Below are 20246 nucleotides of genomic sequence, written 5' to 3'. Positions count from 1 at the left end.
AGGTGAGTGAGTAGGTGAGTGAGTAGGTGAGTGAGTGGGTGAGTGAGTAGGTGAGTAGGTGAGTAGGTGAGTAAGTAAGTGAGTGAGTAGGTGAGTGGGTAGGTGAGTGAGTAGGTGAGTGAGTAGGTGAGTGAGTAGGTGAGTGACTAGGTGAGTGAGTAGGTGAGTGAGTAGGTGAGTGAGTAGGTGAGTGAGTAGGTGAGTAGGTGAGTGAGTAAGTAAGTGAGTGAGTAGGTGAGTGAGTAGGTAGGTGAGTAGGTGAGTAGGTGAGTGAGTGGGTGAGTGAGTAGGTGAGTGAGTGAGTAGGTGAGTAGGTGAGTGAGTGAGTGAGTAGGTGAGTGAGTGGTGAGTGAGTGAGTGAGTAGGTGAATGAGTAGGTGAGTGAGTAGGTGAGTGAGTAGGTAGGTGAGTAGGTGAGTAGGTGGGTGAGTAGGTGAGTGAGTAGGTGTGTGAGTAGGTGAGTAGGTGGGTGAGTAGGTGAGTGAGTAGGTGTGTGAGTAGGTGAGTGAGTAGGTGGGTGAGTAGGTGGGTGAGTGAGTGAGTAGGTGAGTGAGTAGGTGAGTAGGTGAGTGAGTAGGTGAGTGAGTAGGTGAGTGAGTGACTGAGTAGGTGAGTAGGTGAGTGAGTAGGTGAGTGAGTAGGTGAGTAGGTGAGTGAGTAGGTGAGTGAGTAGGTGAGTAGGTGAGTAGGTAGGTGAGTAGGTGAGTGAGTAGGTGAGTGAGTAGGTGAGTGAGTAGGTGAGTGAGTAGGTGACTGAGTAGGTGAGTAGGTGAGTGAGTAGGTGAGTGAGTAGGTGAGTGAGTAGGTGAGTGAGTAGGTGAGTGAGTAGGTGAGTGAGTGAGTGAGTAGGTGAGTAGGTGAGTGAGTAGGTGAGTGAGTAGGTGAGTAGGTGAGTAGGTGAGTGAGTAGGTAGGTGAGTAGGTGAGTAGGTAGGTGAGTAGGTGAGTACCAGTCTATGCCCCGCAGGTAGTTGGAGGTGGAACTGAAGAATTGAACTTCCTCATATGATGAGGGGCTGGGGTAGGAGTAGGTGAGTAGGTGAGTGAGTGAGTAGGTAGGTGAGTGAGTGAGTGAGTAGGTGAGTGAGTAGGTGAGTGAGTAGGTGAGTAGGTGAGTGAGTGAGTAGGTGAGTGAGTAGGTGAGTGAGTAGGTGGGTGAGTAGGTGAGTAGGTAGGTGAGTAGGTGAGTACCAGTCTATGCCCCGCAGGTAGTTGGAGGTGGAACTGAAGAATTGAACTTCCTCATACGATGAGGGGCTGGGGTAGGAGTAGGTGGGTAGGTGAGTGAGTGAGTAGGTAGGTGAGTAGGTGAGTGAGTAGGTGTGTGAGTAGGTGAGTGAGTAGGTGGGTGAGTAGGTGGGTAGGTGAGTGAGTAGGTGAGTGAGTAGGTGAGTGAGTGAGTAGGTGAGTAGGTAGGTGAGTAGGTGAGTGAGTACCAGTCTATGCCCCGCAGGTAGTTGGAGGTGGAACTGAAGAATTGAACTTCCTCATATGATGAGGGGCTGGGGTAGGAGTAGGTGGGTAGGTGAGTGAGTAGGTGAGTGAGTAGGTGAGTAGGTGAGTGAGTAGGTGAGTAGGTGGGTGAGTAGGTGGGTGAGTGAGAAGGTGAGTGAGTAGGTGAGTGAGTAGGTGAGTGAGTAGGTGAGTGAGTAGGTGAGTGAGTAGGTGGGTGAGTAGGTGAGTGAGTAGGTGAGTGAGTAGGTGAGTGAGTAGGTGAGTAGGTGAGTAGGTGAGTGAGTACCAGTCTATGCCCCGCAGGTAGTTGGAGGTGGAACTGAAGAATTGAACTTCCTCATACGATGAGGGGCTGGGGTAGGAGTAGGTGAGTGAGTAGGTGAGTGAGTGAGTAGGTGAGTGAGTAGGTGAGTGAGTAGGTGAGTGAGTAGGTGAGTAGGTGAGTAGGTGAGTAGGTGAGTAGGTGAGTGAGTACCAGTCTATGCCCCGCAGGTAGTTGGAGGTGGAACTGAAGAATTGAACTTCCTCATATGATGAGGGGCTGGGGTAGGAGTAGGTGAGTGAGTAGGTGAGTGAGTAGGTGAGTGAGTAGGTGAGTGAGTAGGTGAGTGAGTAGGTGAGTAGGTGAGTAGGTGAGTGAGTACCAGTCTATGCCCCGCAGGTAGTTGGAGGTGGAGCTGAAGAATTGAACTTCCTCATACGATGAGGGGCTGGGGTAGGAGTAGGTGAGTGAGTAGGTGAGTGAGTGAGTAGGTGAGTGAGTAGGTGAGTAGGTGAGTAGGTGAGTGAGTAGGTGAGTAGGTGAGTAGGTGAGTGAGTAGGTAGGTGAGTAGGTGAGTAGGTAGGTGAGTAGGTGAGTACCAGTCTATGCCCCGCAGGTAGTTGGAGGTGGAACTGAAGAATTGAACTTCCTCATACGATGAGGGGCTGGGGTAGGATGTCACCACGTTGGGGTGCAGCTTCAGGAATGTGTGCAGAGCTGTGGTACCTGCACATGGTACCACAGAGTACTCACTCAGGTACTCACTCAGGTACTCACTCAGGTACTCAGGTACTCACTCAGGTACTCACTCAGATACTCACTTAGGTACTCAGGTACTCACTGAGGTACTCACTGAGGTACTCACTCAGGTACTCACTCAGATACCCACTCAGGTACTCACTCAGATACTCAGGTACTCACTCAGATACTCAGGTACTCACTCACTCACTCAGCTAGCTAGCTAATCACTCAGTCACTCACTCACTCAGCTAGCTAGCTAGGTACTCAGGTACTCACTCAGGTACTCACTCAGGTATTCAGGTACTCACTCAGGTACTCACTCAGATACTCACTCAGGTACTCAGGTACTCACTCAGGTACTCACTCAGGTACTCACTCAGGTATTCAGGTACTCACTCAGGTACTCACTCAGGTACTCAGGTACTCACTCAGATACTCACTCAGGTACTCACTCAGGTACTCACTCAGATACCCACTCAGGTACTCCCTAAGGTACTCAGTCAGATACTCAGGTACTCACTCAGGTACTCATTCAGATACTCAGGTACTCACTGAGGTACTCACTCAGGTACTCACTCAGGTACCCACTCAGGTACTCACTCAGGTACTCACTCAGGTACTCAGAGCTGTGGTACCTGCACATGCACGCAGAGTACTCACTCAGTTACTCAGGTACTCACTCAGCTAGCTAGCTACTCACTCAGATACCCACTCAGGTACTCACTCAGGTACTCAGGTACTCACTCAGGTACTCACTCACTCAGCTAGCTAGCTACTCACTCAGTCACTCACTCACTCAGCTAGCTAGGTAGGTACTCAGGTACTCACTCAGATACTCGGGTACTCACTCAGGTACTCACTCAAGTACCTACTCAGGTATTCAGGTACTCACTCAGGTACTCACTCAGGTACTCACTCAGATACTCAGGTATTCACTCAGGTACTCACTCAGGTACTCAGGTACTCACTCAGGTACTCACTCAGGTACTCAGGTACTCACTCAGGTACTCACTCAGGTGAGTACTCCCTCAGGTACTCACTCAGGTGAGTACTCACTCAGGTACTCACTCAGATACTCAGGTACTCACTCAGGTACTCACTAAGGTACTCACTCAGATACTCACTCAGGTACTCAGGTACTCACTCAGATACTCACTCAGGTACTCAGGTACTCACTCAGATACTCACTCAGGTACTCACTCAGATACTCAGGTACTCATTCAGGTACTCAGGTACTCACTCAGGTACTCACTCAGGTACTCAGCTAGTCACTCAAGTACTCACTCAGATACTCACTCAGGTACTCATTCAGGTACTCAGGTACTCACTCAGGTACTCAGGTACTCACTCAGGTACTCACTCAGGTACTCACTCAGGTACTCAGGTACTCATCCAGGTACTCACTCAGGTACTCACTCAGATACTCAGGTACTCAGATACTCAGTTACTCACTCAGGTACTCACTCAGGTACCCACTCAGGTACTCACTCAGATACTCAGGTACTCATTCAGCTACCCATTCAGCTAATCACTCAAGTACTCAGAGCTCTGGTACCTGGACATGCATGCAGGTACTCACTCAGGTACTCAGGTACTCACTCAGGTACTCACTCAGGTACTCAGGTACTCACTCAGGTACTCACTCAGGTACTCAGGTACTCACTCAGGTACTCAGGTACTCACTCAGGTACTCAGATACTCACTCAGGTACTCACTCAGATACTCACTCAGGTACTCAGGTACTCACTCAGGTACTCAGTCAGGTACTCACTTAGGTACTCACTCAGATACTCAGGTACTCACTCAGGTACTCAGGTACTCACTCAGGTACTCACTCAGGTACCCAGGTACTCACTCAGGTACTCACTCAGGAACTCACTCAGGTACTCAGGTACTCACTCAGGTACTCACTCAGGTACTCAGGTACTCACTCAGGTACTCACTCAGGTACCCACTCACTCACCCACCCACTCACCCACCCACTCACCCACCCACTCACCCATCCACTCGCTCACTCACTCACCCACCCACTCACCCACCCACTCACCCACCCACTCACTCACCCATCCACTCACTCACCCACTCACCCACTCACTCACCCACCCACTCACTTACCCACCCACTCACCAACTCACCCACCCACTCACTCACCCACTCACCCACTCACCCACTCACTCACCCACCCACCCACTCACTCACCCACTCACTCACCCACTCACCCACCTACTCACTCACCCACTCACTCACCCACTCACTCACTCACCCACTCACTCACCCACCCATCCATCCACCCACCCACTCACCAACTCACTCACTCACCCACCCATCCACCCACTCACCCACCCACTCACTCACTCACCCACTCACTCACTCACCCACCCACCCACTCACTCACCCACTCACTCACCCACCCACACACCCACCCACTCACCCACTCACCCACCCACTCACCCACTCACCCACCCACTCACCCACCCACCCACTCACCCACCCACCCACTCACCCACCCACCCACTCACTCACTCACCCACTCACCCACTCCCTCACCCACTCACCCACCCACTCACCCACCCACTCACCCACCCACTCACCCATCCACTCGCTCACTCACTCACCCACCCACTCACCCACCCACTCACCCACCCACTCACTCACCCATCCACTCACTCACCCACTCACCCACTCACTCACCCACCCACTCACTTACCCACCCACTCACCAACTCACCCACCCACTCACTCACTCACCCACTCACCCACTCACCCACTCACCCACTCACTCACCCACCCACCCACCCACTCACTCACTCACCCACTCACTCACCCACTCACCCACCTACTCACTCACCCACTCACTCACCCACTCACTCACTCACCCACTCACTCACCCACCCATCCACCCACCCACCCACTCACCAACTCACTCACTCACCCACCCATCCACCCACTCACCCACCCACTCACTCACTCACCCACTCACTCACTCACCCACCCACCCACTCACTCACCCACTCACCCACTCACTCACCCACCCACACACCCACCCACTCACCCACTCACCCACCCACTCACCCACTCACCCACCCACTCACCCACCCACCCACTCACCCACCCACCCACTCACCCACCCACCCACTCACTCACTCACCCACTCACCCACTCCCTCACCCACTCACTCACCCACTCACTCACCCACCCACTCACCCACCCACTCACCCACTCACTCACCCACTCACCCACCCACTCACCCACCCACTCACTCACTCACTCACCCACTCACTCACTCACCCACTCACTCACTCACCCACTCACTCACTCACCCACTCACCCACTCACTCACTCACTCACCCACCCACTTACCCACCCACCCACTCACTCACCCACTCACTCACTCACCCACTCACTCACTCACTCACCCACTCACCATCTCACTCACTCACTCACCCACTCACTCACTCACCCACCCACCCACTCACTCACCCACTCACCCACCCACTCACTCACTCACCCACTCACCCACTCACTCACCCACTCACCCACCCACTCACCCACTCACCCACCCACTCACCCACCCACTCACTCAACCATTCACTCACCCACTCACTCACTCACTCACCCACTAACTCACTCACTCACCCACCCACTCACTCACTCACCCACTCACTCACTCACCCACCCACCCACCCACTCACTCACCCACCCACTCACTCACCCACCCACTCACTCACTCACCCACCCACTCACCCACCCACCCACTCACCCACTCACTCACCCACTCACTCACTCACTCACCCACTCACTCACTCACTCACCTACTCACCCACTCACTCACCCACTCACCCACCCACTCACCCACTCACCCACCCACCCACTCACTCACCCACTCACCCACCCACTCACCCACTCACTCACCCACTCACCCACTCACTCACCCACTCACTCACCCACCCACTCACTCACCCACTCACCCACCCACTCACTCACTCAACCACCCACTCACCCACTCAACCACCCACTCACCCACCCACCCACCCACCCACTCACCCACCCACCCACTCACCCACCCACCCACTCACCCACCCACTCACTCACCCACCCACCCACCCACCCACCCACTCACTCACCCACTCACCCACCCACTCACTCACCCACCCACCCACCCACTCACTCACCCACTCACCCACTCACTCACCCACTCACTCACCCACTCACCCACCCACTCACTCACTCAACCACCCACTCACCCACTCAACCACCCACTCACCCACCCACCCACTCACCCACTCACCCACCCACCCACTCACTCACCCACTCACTCACCCACCCACCCACCCACTCACCCACCCACCCACTCACCCACTCACTCACTCACTCAACCACCCACTCACCCACTCAACCACCCACCCACCCACCCACTCACTCACTCACCCACTCACCCACTCACCCACCCACTCACTCACTCACCCACCCACCCACTCACCAGTTTTCTGGGGTCCAATGATGATGATACTAGGCAGTCTGTCACAAGTCTTCTCCTTCGACCAAATGTCCTTGTGACGTTTATCATGGCAAGGATTCTAGCCGGAGAGATACACACACAGAGATACACACACAGAGATACACACAGAGATACACACACAGTGAGAGAGATACACACACACAGTGATACACACACAGTGATACACACACAGAGATACACACAGAGATACACACACAGAGATACACACAGAGATACACACACAGTGAGAGAGATACACACACACAGTGATACACACACAGTGATACACACAGTGAGATACACACAGAGATACACACACAGTGATACACACACAGAGATACACACACAGTGAGAGAGATACACACAGTGATACACACACAGAGATACACACACAGTGATACACACACAGTGATACACACACAGAGATACACACACAAAGAGAGAGATACACAAACACAGAGATACACACACAGAGATAACACAAAGAGATACACACAGAGATACACACACACAGAGAGAGATACACACACAGAGATACACACACAGAGATACACACACAGAGATACACACACAGAGATACACACACAGAGATACACACACAGAGATACACACACAGAGATACACACACAGTGATACACACACAGAGATACACACAGTGATACACACACAGTGATACACACACAGAGATACACACACAGTGACACACACAGTGATACACACACAGAGATACACACACAGAGATACACACACAGAGATACACACAGAGATACACACACAGAGATACACACACAGAGATACACACACAGAGATACACACACACAGAGATACACACACAGTGATACACACACAGAGATACACACAGAGAGAGATACACACACAGAGATACACAGAGAGAGATACACACACAGAGATACACACACAGAGATACACACACACAGAGATACACACAGAGATACACACACAGAGATACACACAGTGATACACACACAGTGAGAGAGATACACACACACAGTGATACACACACAGTGATACACACACAGAGATATACACACAGTGATACACACACAGAGATACACACAGTGAGATACACACACAGTGATACACACACAGAGATACACACAGAGATACACACACAGTGAGAGAGATACACACACACAGTGATACACACACAGTGATACACACACAGAGATATACACACAGAGATACACAGAGAGAGATACACACACAGTGACACACACAGTGATACACACAGTGATACACACACACAGAGATACACACACACAGAGATACACACACAGAGATACACACAGTGATACACACAGAGATACACACACAGTGAGAGAGATACACACACACAGAGATACACACACACAGAGATACACACAGAGACACACACACAGAGATACACAGAGAGAGATACACACACAGTGACACACACACAGTGATACACACAGTGATACACACACAGTGATACACACACAGTGATACACACACAGAGATACACACAGTGATACACACAGAGATACACACACAGAGATACACACACAGAGATACACAGAGAGAGATACACACACAGAGATACACAGAGAGAGATACACACACAGAGATACACAGAGAGAGATACACACACAGAGATACACAGAGAGAGATACACACACAGAGATACACACACAGAGATACACACACAGAGATACACACAGAGATACACACACAGAGATACACACAGTGATACACACACAGTGATACACACACAGTGATACACACACAGAGATACACACACAGAGATACACACACAGAGATACACACAGAGTGATACACACACAGTGATACACACACAGAGATACACACACAGAGATACACACACAGAGATACACACACAAAGAGAGAGATACACAAACACAGAGATACACACACAGAGATAACACAAAGAGATACACACAGAGATACACACACACAGAGAGAGATACACACACAGAGATACACACACAGTGATACACACACAGTGATACACACACAGTGATACACACACAGAGATACACACACACAGTGACACACACAGTGATACACACACAGTGATACACACACACAGTGATACACACACAGAGATACACACACAGAGATACACACACAGAGATACACACACAGAGATACACACAGTGATACACACACAGTGACACACAGAGATACACACACAGTGATACACACACACAGTGACACACACAGTGATACACACACAGTGATACACACACACAGTGATACACACACAGAGATACACACACAGAGATACACACAGAGATACACACACACAGAGATACACACAGTGATACACACACAGTGATACACACACAGTGATACACACACAGAGATACACACACAGAGATACACACAGAGTGATACACACACAGAGATAACACAAAGAGATACACACAGAGATACACACACACAGAGAGAGATACACACACAGAAATACACACACAGTGATACACACACACAGTGATACACACACAGTGATACACACACAGTGATACACACACAGAGATACACACACACACAGAGATACACACACAGTGATACACACACAGAGATACACACACAGAGATACACACACAGAGATACACACAGTGATACACACACAGTGATACACACAGAGATACACACACAGAGATACACACACAGTGATACACACACACAGATACACAAAGTGACTGACTGAGTGAGTGAGTGGGTGAGTGGGTGACTGAGTGAGTGAGTGGCTGAGTGAGTGAGTGGCTGAGTGAGTGGGTGGGTGAGTGGGTGACTGAGTGGGTGAGTGAGTGTGTGAGTGAGTCACCTGCCACACTGGGTGAGTGAGTGAGTGAGTGGCTGAGTGAGTGGGTGACTGACTGAGTGACTGACTGACTGACTGAGTAGGTGAGTGAGTGGGTGAGTAAGTGGGTGAGTGAGTGAGTAGGTGAGTGAGTGAGTGAGTGGGTGAGTGGGTGACTGAGTGGGTGACTGAGTGAGTGACTGACTGGGTGACTGACTGAGTGACTGAGTGACTGACTGACTGAGTGAGTGAGTGAGAGAGTGAGTGAGTGACTGAGTGAGTGGGTGAGTGAGTGAGTGAGTGGGTGAGTGAGTGACTGACTGAGTGACTGACTGAGTGACTGAGTGAGTGAGTGAGTGACTGAGTGACTGACTGAGTGACTGAGTGACTGACTGAGTGACTGACTGAGTGAGTGACTGAGTGGCTGACTGAGTGAGTGAGTGAGTGGGTGGCTGAGTGACTGAGTGACTGACTGAGTGACTGACTGAGTAGGTGACTGACTGAGTGACTGACTGAGTGAGTGACTGAGTGACTGACTGAGTGACTGAGTGTGTGAGTGAGTCACCTGCCACACTGGGTGAGTGTCCCCGGGGTAGAGGGAGAAGTAGGCTTGTGCCATCAGCGGCGGAGTGAGTGAGTGAGTGAGTGGGTGAGTGAGTGGGTGAGTGAGTGAGTGGGTGAGTGAGTGAGTGAGTGGGTGAGTGGCTGAGTGAGTGAGTGGGTGAGTGAGTGGGTGAGTGAGTGAGTGAGTGAGTGACTGGCTGAGTGACTGACTGAGTGACTGACTGAGTGAGTGAGTGAGTGGGTGAGTGAGTGACTGAGTGAGTGACTGAGTGAGTGACTGGCTGAGTGACTGACTGAGTGAGTGACTGAGTGAGTGAGTGAGTGGGTGAGTAGGTGAGTGAGTGGTGAGTGAGTGAGTGAGTCACCTGCCACACTGGGTGAGTGTCCCCGGGGTACAGGGAGAAGTAGGCTTGTGCCATCAGCGGCGGAGTGAGTGAGTGAGTGAGTGACTGAGTGAGTGAGTGTGTGAGTGAGTGAGTGGGTGAGTGAGTGGGTGAGTGGGTGAGTGAGTGAGTGTGTGAGTGAGTGAGTGGGTGAGTGAGTGGGTGAGTGGGTGAGTGAGTGACTGACTGAGTGGGTGAGTGGGTGAGTGAGTGAGTGAGTGGGTGAGTGGGTGAGTGGGTGAGTGAGTTGGTGGGTGGGTGGGTGAGTGAGTGGGTGAGTGAGTGAGTGAGTGGGTGGGTGAGTGAGTGAGTGAGTGGGTGGGTGAGTGAGTGGGTGAGTGAGTGGGTGAGTGAGTGACTGGCTGAGTGACTGACTGAGTGGGTGAGTGTGTGAGTGAGTCACCTGCCACACTGGGTGAGTGTCCCCGGGGTACAGGGAGAAGTAGGCTTGTGCCATCAGCGGCGGAGTGAGTGAGTGGGTGAGTGGGTGAGTGAGTGGGTGAGTGACTGACTGAGTGTGTGAGTGAGTGGGTGAGTGGGTGAGTGAGTGGGTGAGTGACTGACTGAGTGTGTGAGTGAGTGGGTGAGTGGGTGAGTGGGTGAGTGACTGAGTGACTGACTGAGTGAGTGACTGAGTGAGTGACTGGCTGACTGACTGAGTGACTGAGTGACTGACTGAGTGACTGACTGAGTGACTGACTGAGTGACTGAGTGTGTGAGTGAGTCACCTGCCACACTGGGTGAGTGTCCCCGGGGTACAGGGAGAAGTAGGCTTGTGCCATCAGCGGCGGAGTGAGCGTTGATAGCTCCAGGTGGGTGTAGCAGCTCAGGAAAGACACCAGGCTTTCGAAGGTGTACAGGCCCAGACGGTCGTTCCCGTAGTTGGACAGATGGGTCATGAAGATGTTCACCTGGTGGTGGTGGTGGTGGTGGTGAGGAGTGGTGGTGAGGAGTGGTGGTGAGGAGTGGTGGTGGTGAGGAGCGAGGGTAGTGGTGGTGAGGAGGGAGGGGCAGTCGGTTACTCACCCACTCACTCAGCCACTCACTCACTCAGTCACTCACTCAGCCACTCACTCACTCAGCCAATCACTCACTCACTCAGTCACTAACTCAGCCACTCACTCAGCCACTCACTCACTCAGCCATTCACTCACTCACTCAGTCACTAACTCAGCCACTCACTCAGCCACTCACTCACTCAGCCATTCACTCACTCAGCCACACACTCACTCAGTCACTCACTCACTCAGTCACTCACTCACTCACTCAGCCACTGACCCACTCACTCACTCAGCCATGCACTCACTCAGCCACTCACTCAGCCACCCACTCACTCAGCCATTCACTCACTCACTCAGTCACTCACTCAGCCACTCACTCACTCAGCCATTCACTCACTCACTCACCCACTCACTCACTCAGCCACTCACTCACTCACTCAGTCACTCACCCACCCGCTCACTCACTCAGTCACTCACTCACTCACTCACCCACTCACTCACCCACTCACTCACTCAGCCACTCACTCACTCAGTCACTCACTCAGCCACTCACTCAGCCACTCACCCACTCACTCACTCAGCCATTCACTCACTCAGCCACTCACTCAGCCACCCACTCACTCAGCCATTCACTCACTCAGCCACTCACTCACTCAGTCACTCACTCAGCCACTCACTCAGCCACTCACCCACCCACTCACTCACTCAGCCATTCACTCACTCAGCCACTCACTCAGCCACCCACTCACTCAGCCACCCACTCACTCACCCACTCACTCACTCAGTCACTCACTCAGCCACTCACTCAGCCACTCACCCATCCACTCACTCACTCAGTCACTTACTCACTCAGCCACTCACTCACTCAGTCACTCACTCAGCCACTCACTCACTCAGTCACTTACTCACTCACTCAGCCACTCACTCACTCACTCAGCCACTGACCCACCCACTCACTCACTCAGCCATGCACTCACTCAGCCACTCACTCAGCCACCCACTCACTCAGCCATTCACTCACTCAGCCACTCACTCACTCAGCCATTCACTCACTCACTCACCCACTCACTCACTCAGCCACTCACTCACTCAGCCACTCACTCACTCACTCAGCCACTGACCCACCCACTCACTCACTCAGCCATGCACTCACTCAGCCACTCACTCAGCCACCCACTCACTCAGCCATTCACTCACTCAGCCACTCACTCACTCAGCCATTCACTCACTCACTCACCCACTCACTCACTCAGCCACTCACTCACTCACTCAGTCACTCACCCACCCGCTCACTCACTCAGTCACTCACTCAGTCACTCACTCACCCACTCACTCACTCACTCAGCCACTCACTCACTCAGTCACTCACTCAGCCACTCACTCAGCCACTCACCCACTCACTCACTCAGCCATTCACTCACTCAGCCACTCACTCAGCCACCCACTCACTCAGCCATTCACTCACTCAGCCACTCACTCACTCAGTCACTCACTCAGCCACTCACTCAGCCACTCACCCACTCACTCACTCAGCCATTCACTCACTCAGCCACTCACTCAGCCACCCACTCACTCAGCCATTCACTCACTCAGCCACTCACTCACTCAGCCATTCACTCACTCACTCACTCAGCCACTCACTCACTCAGTCACTCACCCACCCACTCACTCACTCAGTCACTCACTCACTCACCCACTCACTCACCCACTCACTCACTCAGCCACTCACTCAGCCACTCACTCACTCACTCAGCCACCCACCCACTCACTCACCCACCCACTCACTCACCCACCCACCCTAGTTAGTGCTAGTTACTAACAGGAGTTACTAGTATCGTAGTGATAGTTAGTGATAGTGCTAGTTAGTGCTAGTTAGAGCTAGTTACTAACAGGAGTTAGTAGTATTGTAGTGAAGAGTTAGTGATAGTTAGTGATAGTGATAGTTAGTGCTAGTTAGTGCTAGTTACTAACAGGAGTTAGTAGTATCGTAGTGCTAGTTAGTGATAGTGCTAGTTAGTGGTAGTTAGTGCTAGTTACTAACAGGAGTTAGTAGTATCGTAGTGCTAGTTAGTGATAGTGCTAGTTAGTGCTAGTTAGTGCTAGTTAGTGATACTTAGTGCTAGTTACTAACAGGAGTTAGTAGTATTGTAGTGATAGTTAGTGATTGTGCTAGTTAGTGATAGTGTTAGTTAGTGCTAGTTACTAACAGGAGTTAGCAGTATCGTAGTGAAGAGTTAGTGATAGTTAGTGATAGTGCTAGTTAGTGCTAGTTAGTGATAGTTAGTGCTAGTTACTAACAGGAGTTAGTAGTATCGTGGTGAAGAGTTAGTGATAGTTAGTGATAGTTAGTGATAGTGCTAGTTAGTGATAGTGTTAGTTAGTGCTAGTTACTAACAGGAGTTAGTAGTATCGTAGTGAAGAGTTAGTGATAGTTAGTGATAGTGTTAGTTAGTGCTGGTTACTAACAGGAGTTAGTAGTATCGTAGTGAAGAGTTAGTGATAGTGCTAGTTAGTGCTAGTTAGTGCTAGATAGTGCTAGTTAGTGCTAGTTAGTGCTGGTTACTAACAGGAGTTAGTAGTATCGTAGTGAAGAGTTAGTGCTAGTTAGTGCTAGTTAGTGCTAGTTAGTGCTGGTTACTAACAGGAGTTAGTAGTATCGTAGTGAAGAGTTAGTGTTAGTTAGTGATAGTTAGTGATAGTGTTAGTTAGTGCTAGTTAGTGCTGGTTACTAACAGGAGTTAGTAGTATCGTAGTGAAGAGTTAGTGATAGTTAGTGATAGTGCTAGTTAGTGCTAGTTAGTGCTGGTTACTAACAGGAGTTAGTAGTATCGTAGTGAAGAGTTAGTGATAATTAGTGATAGTTAGTGATAGTGCTAGTTAGTGATAGTGCTAGTTAGTGCTAGTTAGTGCTAGTTAGTGCTGGTTACTAACAGGAGTTAGTAGTATCGTAGTGAAGAGTTAGTGATAGTTAGTGATAGTGATAGTGCTAGTTAGTGCTAGTTAGTGCTAGTTAGTGATAGTTAGTGCTAGTTAGTGCTAGTTACTAACAGGAGTTAGTAGCATCGTAGTGAAGAGATAGTGATAGTGCTAGTTAGTGCTAGTTAGTGCTAGTTACTAACAGGAGTTAGTAGTATCGTAGTGAAGAGTTAGTGATAGTTAGTGATAGTGCTAGTTAGTGATAGTTAGTGCTAGTTAGTGCTGGTTACTAACAGGAGTTAGTAGTATCGTAGTGAAGAGTTAGTGATAGTTAGTGATAGTTAGTGATAGTGCTAGTTAGTGCTAGTTAGTGCTGGTTACTAACAGGAGTTAGTAGTATCGTAGTGAAGAGTTAGTGATAGTTAGTGATAGTGGTAGTTAGTGCTAGTTAGTGTTAGTTAGTGATAGTTAGTGTTAGTTAGTGATAGTTAGTGCTGGTTACTAACAGGAGTTAGTAGTATCGTAGTGAAGAGTTAGTGTTAGTTAGTGATAGTTAGTGATAGTTAGTGCTAGATAGTGCTAGTTAGTGCTAGTTAGTGCTGGTTACTAACAGGAGTTAGTAGTATCGTAGTGAAGAGTTAGTGATAGTTAGTGATAGTTAGTGATAGTGCTAGTTAGTGCTAGTTAGTGCTAGTTAGTGCTGGTTACTAACAGGAGTTAGTAGTATCGTAGTGAAGAGTTAGTGATAGTTAGTGATAGTGCTAGTTAGTGATAGTTAGTGATAGTTAGTGTTAGTTGGTGATAGTTAGTGCTGGTTACTAACAGGAGTTAGTAGTATCGTAGTGAAGAGTTAGTGATAGTTAGTGATAGTGATAGTTAGTGCTAGTTAGTGCTGGTTACTAACAGGAGTTAGAAGTATCGTAGTGAAGAGTTAGTGCTAGTTAGTGATAGTGCTAGTTAGTGATAGTTAGTGATAGTTAGTGCTAGTTAGTGCTGGTTACTAACAGGAGTTAGAAGTATCGTAGTGAAGAGTTAGTGATAGTTAGTGATAGTTAGTGATAGTGCTAGTTAGTGCTAGTTAGTGCTGGTTAGTGCTAGTTAGTGCTGGTTACTAACAGGAGTTAGTAGTATCGTAGTGAAGAGTTAGTGATAGTTAGTGATAGTGCTAGTTAGTGCTAGTTAGTGCTGGTTAGTGGTAGTTAGTGCTGGTTACTAACAGGAGTTAGAAGTATCGTAGTGAAGAGTTAGTGCTAGTTAGTGATAGTTAGTGCTGGTTACTAACAGGAGTTAGAAGTATCGTAGTGAAGAGTTAGTGATAGTTAGTGATAGTTAGTGATAGTGCTAGTTAGTGCTAGTTAGTGCTGGTTAGTGCTAGTTAGTGCTGGTTACTAACAGGAGTTAGTAGTATCGTAGTGAAGAGTTAGTGATAGTTAGTGATAGTGCTAGTTAGTGCTAGTTAGTGCTAGTTAGTGATAGTTAGTGCTGGTTACTAACAGGAGTTAGAAGTATCATAGTGAATAGTTAGTGATAGTTAGTGATAGTGCTAGATAGTGCTAGTTAGTGCTAGTTAGTGCTAGTTAGTGCTGGTTACTAACAGGAGTTAGAAGTATCGTAGTGAAGAGTTAGTGATAGTTAGTGATAGTGCTAGTTAGTGCTAGTTAGTGCTGGTTAGTGATAGTTAGTGCTGGTTACTAACAGGAGTTAGAAGTATCGTAGTGAAGAGTTAGTGATAGTTAGTGATAGTTAGTGCTAGTTAGTGCTGGTTACTAACAGGAGTTAGAAGTATCGTAGTGAAGAGTTAGTGATAGTGATAGTTAGTGCTAGTTAGTGCTAGTTAGTGCTGGTTACTAACAGGAGTTAGTAGTATCGTAGTGAAGAGTTAGTGATAGTTAGTGATAGTGCTAGTTAGTGCTGGTTAGTGCTAGTTAGTGGTAGTTAGTGCTGGTTACTAACAGGAGTTAGAAGTATCGTAGTGAAGAGTTAGTGATAGTTAGTGATAGTGCTAGTTAGTGCTAGTTAGTGCTGGTTAGTGCTAGTTAGTGCTGGTTACTAACAGGAGTTAGTAGTATCGTAGTGAAGAGTTAGTGATAGTTAGTGATAGTGCTAGTTAGTGATAGTTAGTGCTAGTTAGTGATAGTGCTAGTTAGTGCTGGTTACTAACAGGCGTTAGAAGTATCGTAGTGAAGAGTTAGTGATAGTTAGTGATAGTGCTAGCTAGTGCTAGTTAGTGCTAGTTAGTGCTGGTTACTAACAGGAGTTAGAAGTATCGTAGTGAAGAGTTAGTGCTAGTTAGTGCTAGTTAGTGCTGGTTACTAACAGGAGTTAGTAGTATCATAGTGAAGAGTTAGTGATAGTTAGTGATAGTGATAGTTAGTGATAGTTAGTGCTAGTTAGTGCTAGTTAGTGCTGGTTACTAACAGGAGTTAGAAGTATCGTAGTGAAGAGTTAGTGATAGTTAGTGATAGTGTTAGTTAGTGCTAGTTAGTGCTGGTTACTAACAGGAGTTAGTAGTATCGTAGTGAAGAGTTAGTGATAGTTAGTGATAGTGTTAGTGATAGTGCTAGCTAGTGCTAGTTAGTGATAGTTAGTGCTGGTTACTAACAGGAGTTAGAAGTATCGTAGTGAAGAGTTAGTGATAGTTAGTGATAGTGCTAGTCAGTGCTAGTCAGTGCTAGTTGGTGCTAGTTAGTGCTAGTTAGTGATAGTGCTAGTTAGTGATAGTTAGTGCTAGTTAGTGGTAGTTACTAACAGGAGTTAGTAGTATCGTAGTGAAGAGTTAGTGATAGTGATAGTTAGTGATAGTGCTAGTTAGTGCTAGTTAGTGCTGGTTAGTGCTAGTTAGTGCTGGTTACTAACAGGAGTTAGTAGTATCGTAGTGAAGAGTTAGTGCTGGTTAGTGCTAGTTAGTGCTGGTTACTAACAGGAGTTAGAAGTATCATAGTGAAGAGTTAGTGATAGTTAGTGATAGTGCTAGATAGTGATAGTTAGTGCTAGTTAGTGCTAGTTAGTGCTGGTTAGTGCTAGTTACTAACAGGAGTTAGAAGTATCGTAGGGAAGAGTTAGTGTTAGTTAGTGATAGTGCTAGTTAGTGCTAGTTAGTGCTGGTTAGTGATAGTGCTAGTTAGTGCTAGTTAGTGCTGGTTAGTGGTAGTTAGTGCTGGTTACTAACAGGAGTTAGAAGTATCGTAGTGAAGAGTTAGTGATAGTTAGTGATAGTGTTAGTTAGTGATAGTTAGTGCTAGTTAGTGATAGTTAGTGCTAGTTAGTGATAGTTAGTGCTGGTTACTAACAGGAGTTAGAAGTATCGTAGTGAAGAGTTCCCCTCCGTGGATGCTACGTTCCAGTTCCATCGCACCGCCCGGGAATTCAGCGTAGCGGATCGTGTGGGTGAAAAGTCCACATGTCTGTCTGGGTAACACCTACTTAGACACACACACAGACACACATAGACACACACACATAGACACACACTTAGACACACACACAGAGACAGAGAGACAGAGAGTGTGAGTGGATGATCGTGTGGGTGAAAAGTCCACATGTCTGTCTGGGTAACACCTACTTAGACACACACACATAGACATAGACACACACACACATAGACACACACACACACAGAGAGACAGAGAGACAGAGAGACAGAGAGTGTGAGTGGATGATAGTGTGGGTGAAAAGTTCACATGTCTGTCTGGGTAACACCTACTTAGACACACACACATAAACACACATAGATAGACACACACACATAGACACACACTTAGACACACACACAGAGACACACACACAGAGACACACACACATAGACACACACATAGACACACACACATAGACACACACACATAGACACACACATAGACACACACATAGACACATAGACACACATAGACACACACATGGACACACACATAGACACATAGACACACACACATAGACACACACACTTAGACACACACACATAGACACACACATAGACACACACACTTAGACACACACATAGACACACACATAGACACACACACATAGACACACACATAGACACACACAGAGAGACACACACACAGACACACACACACAGAGAGACACACACACATAGACACACACACAGACACACACACACATAGACACACACACTTAGACACACACACATAGACACACACACACACAGAGACACACACACATAGACACACACATAGACACACACAAATAGACACACACACATAGACACACACATAGACACACACATAGACACACATAGACACACACATGGACACACACATAGACACATAGACACACACACATAGACACACACACTTAGACACACACACATAGACACACACATAGACACACACACTTAGACACACACATAGACACACACATAGACACACACATAGACACACACATAGACACACACAGAGAGACACACACACAGACACACACACACAGAGAGACACACACACATAGACACACACACAGACACACACACACATAGACACACACACTTAGACACACACACATAGACACACACACACATAGACACACACACATAGACACACACATAGACACACACATAGACACATAGACACACACAGACACACACATGGACACACACATAGACACATAGACACACACACATAGACACACACACTTAGACACACACACATAGACACACACATAGACACACACACTTAGACACACACATAGACACACACATAGACACACACACATAGACACACACATAGACACACACAGAGAGACACACACACAGACACACACACACAGAGAGACACACACACATAGACACACACACAGACACACACACACATAGACACACACACTTAGACACACACACATAGACACACACACACACATAGACACACACACATAGACACACATAGATAGACACACACATAGACACACACACATAGACACACACATAGAGAGACAGAGAGACAGAGAGTGTGAGTGGATGATAGTGTGGGTGAAAAGTCTACATGTCTGTCTGGGTAACACCTACTTAGACACACACACATAGACACACACACAGACACACACACATAGACACACACATAGACACACACACAGACACATACACACACATACACACACACACACACACATAGACACACACACATACACACACACACATAGACACACACACACATAGACACACATAGACACACACACATAGACACACACACACATAGACACACACACATAGACACACACACATAGACACACACACACACACATAGACACACACATAGACACACACAGATAGACACACACATAGACACAAAAACATAGACACACACACATAGACACACACACATAGACACACACACACATAGACACACACATAGACACACACACACATAGACACACACATAGACACACACAGATAGACACACACATAGACACACACACATAGACACACACACATAGACACACACATAGACACACACACACATAGACACACACATAGACAGACACACACACATAGACACACACACATAGACACACATAGACACACATAGACACACACACATAGACACACACACATAGACACACATAGACACACACACATAGACACACACACATAGACACACACACATAGACACACAC

General features: G+C 48.3%; 1 protein-coding gene across 5 annotated transcripts in view; it reads right to left on the bottom strand.

Moving 5' to 3' along the window:
- The window catches only part of LOC116937933 (bifunctional heparan sulfate N-deacetylase/N-sulfotransferase 2-like), a 90740-nt gene that overhangs the window by 58554 nt on the left and 11940 nt on the right, over positions 1 to 20246 (bottom strand). For 3 of the 5 annotated variants that reach the window (XM_076063825.1, XM_076063822.1, XM_076063824.1), the window contains 4 exons: positions 17915 to 18043; positions 11436 to 11618; positions 6937 to 7033; positions 2316 to 2442 (listed from right to left, as the gene is read on the bottom strand). In XM_076063825.1, coding sequence (XP_075919940.1) covers positions 2316 to 2442; positions 6937 to 7033; positions 11436 to 11618; positions 17915 to 18043 — 536 coding nt within the window. The other 2 variants (XM_076063826.1, XM_076063823.1) reach the window with 2 other exon arrangements.

This window comes from Petromyzon marinus, unplaced genomic scaffold (genome assembly GCF_048934315.1).
Source record: "Petromyzon marinus isolate PM22_M1 ecotype Great Lakes invasive population unplaced genomic scaffold, UKy_Petmar_22M1.pri1.0 PM_Scaffold_199, whole genome shotgun sequence".
NCBI lineage: Eukaryota > Metazoa > Chordata > Hyperoartia > Petromyzontiformes > Petromyzontidae > Petromyzon > Petromyzon marinus.
This window is presented reverse-complemented; position numbering and strand designations above follow the sequence as displayed.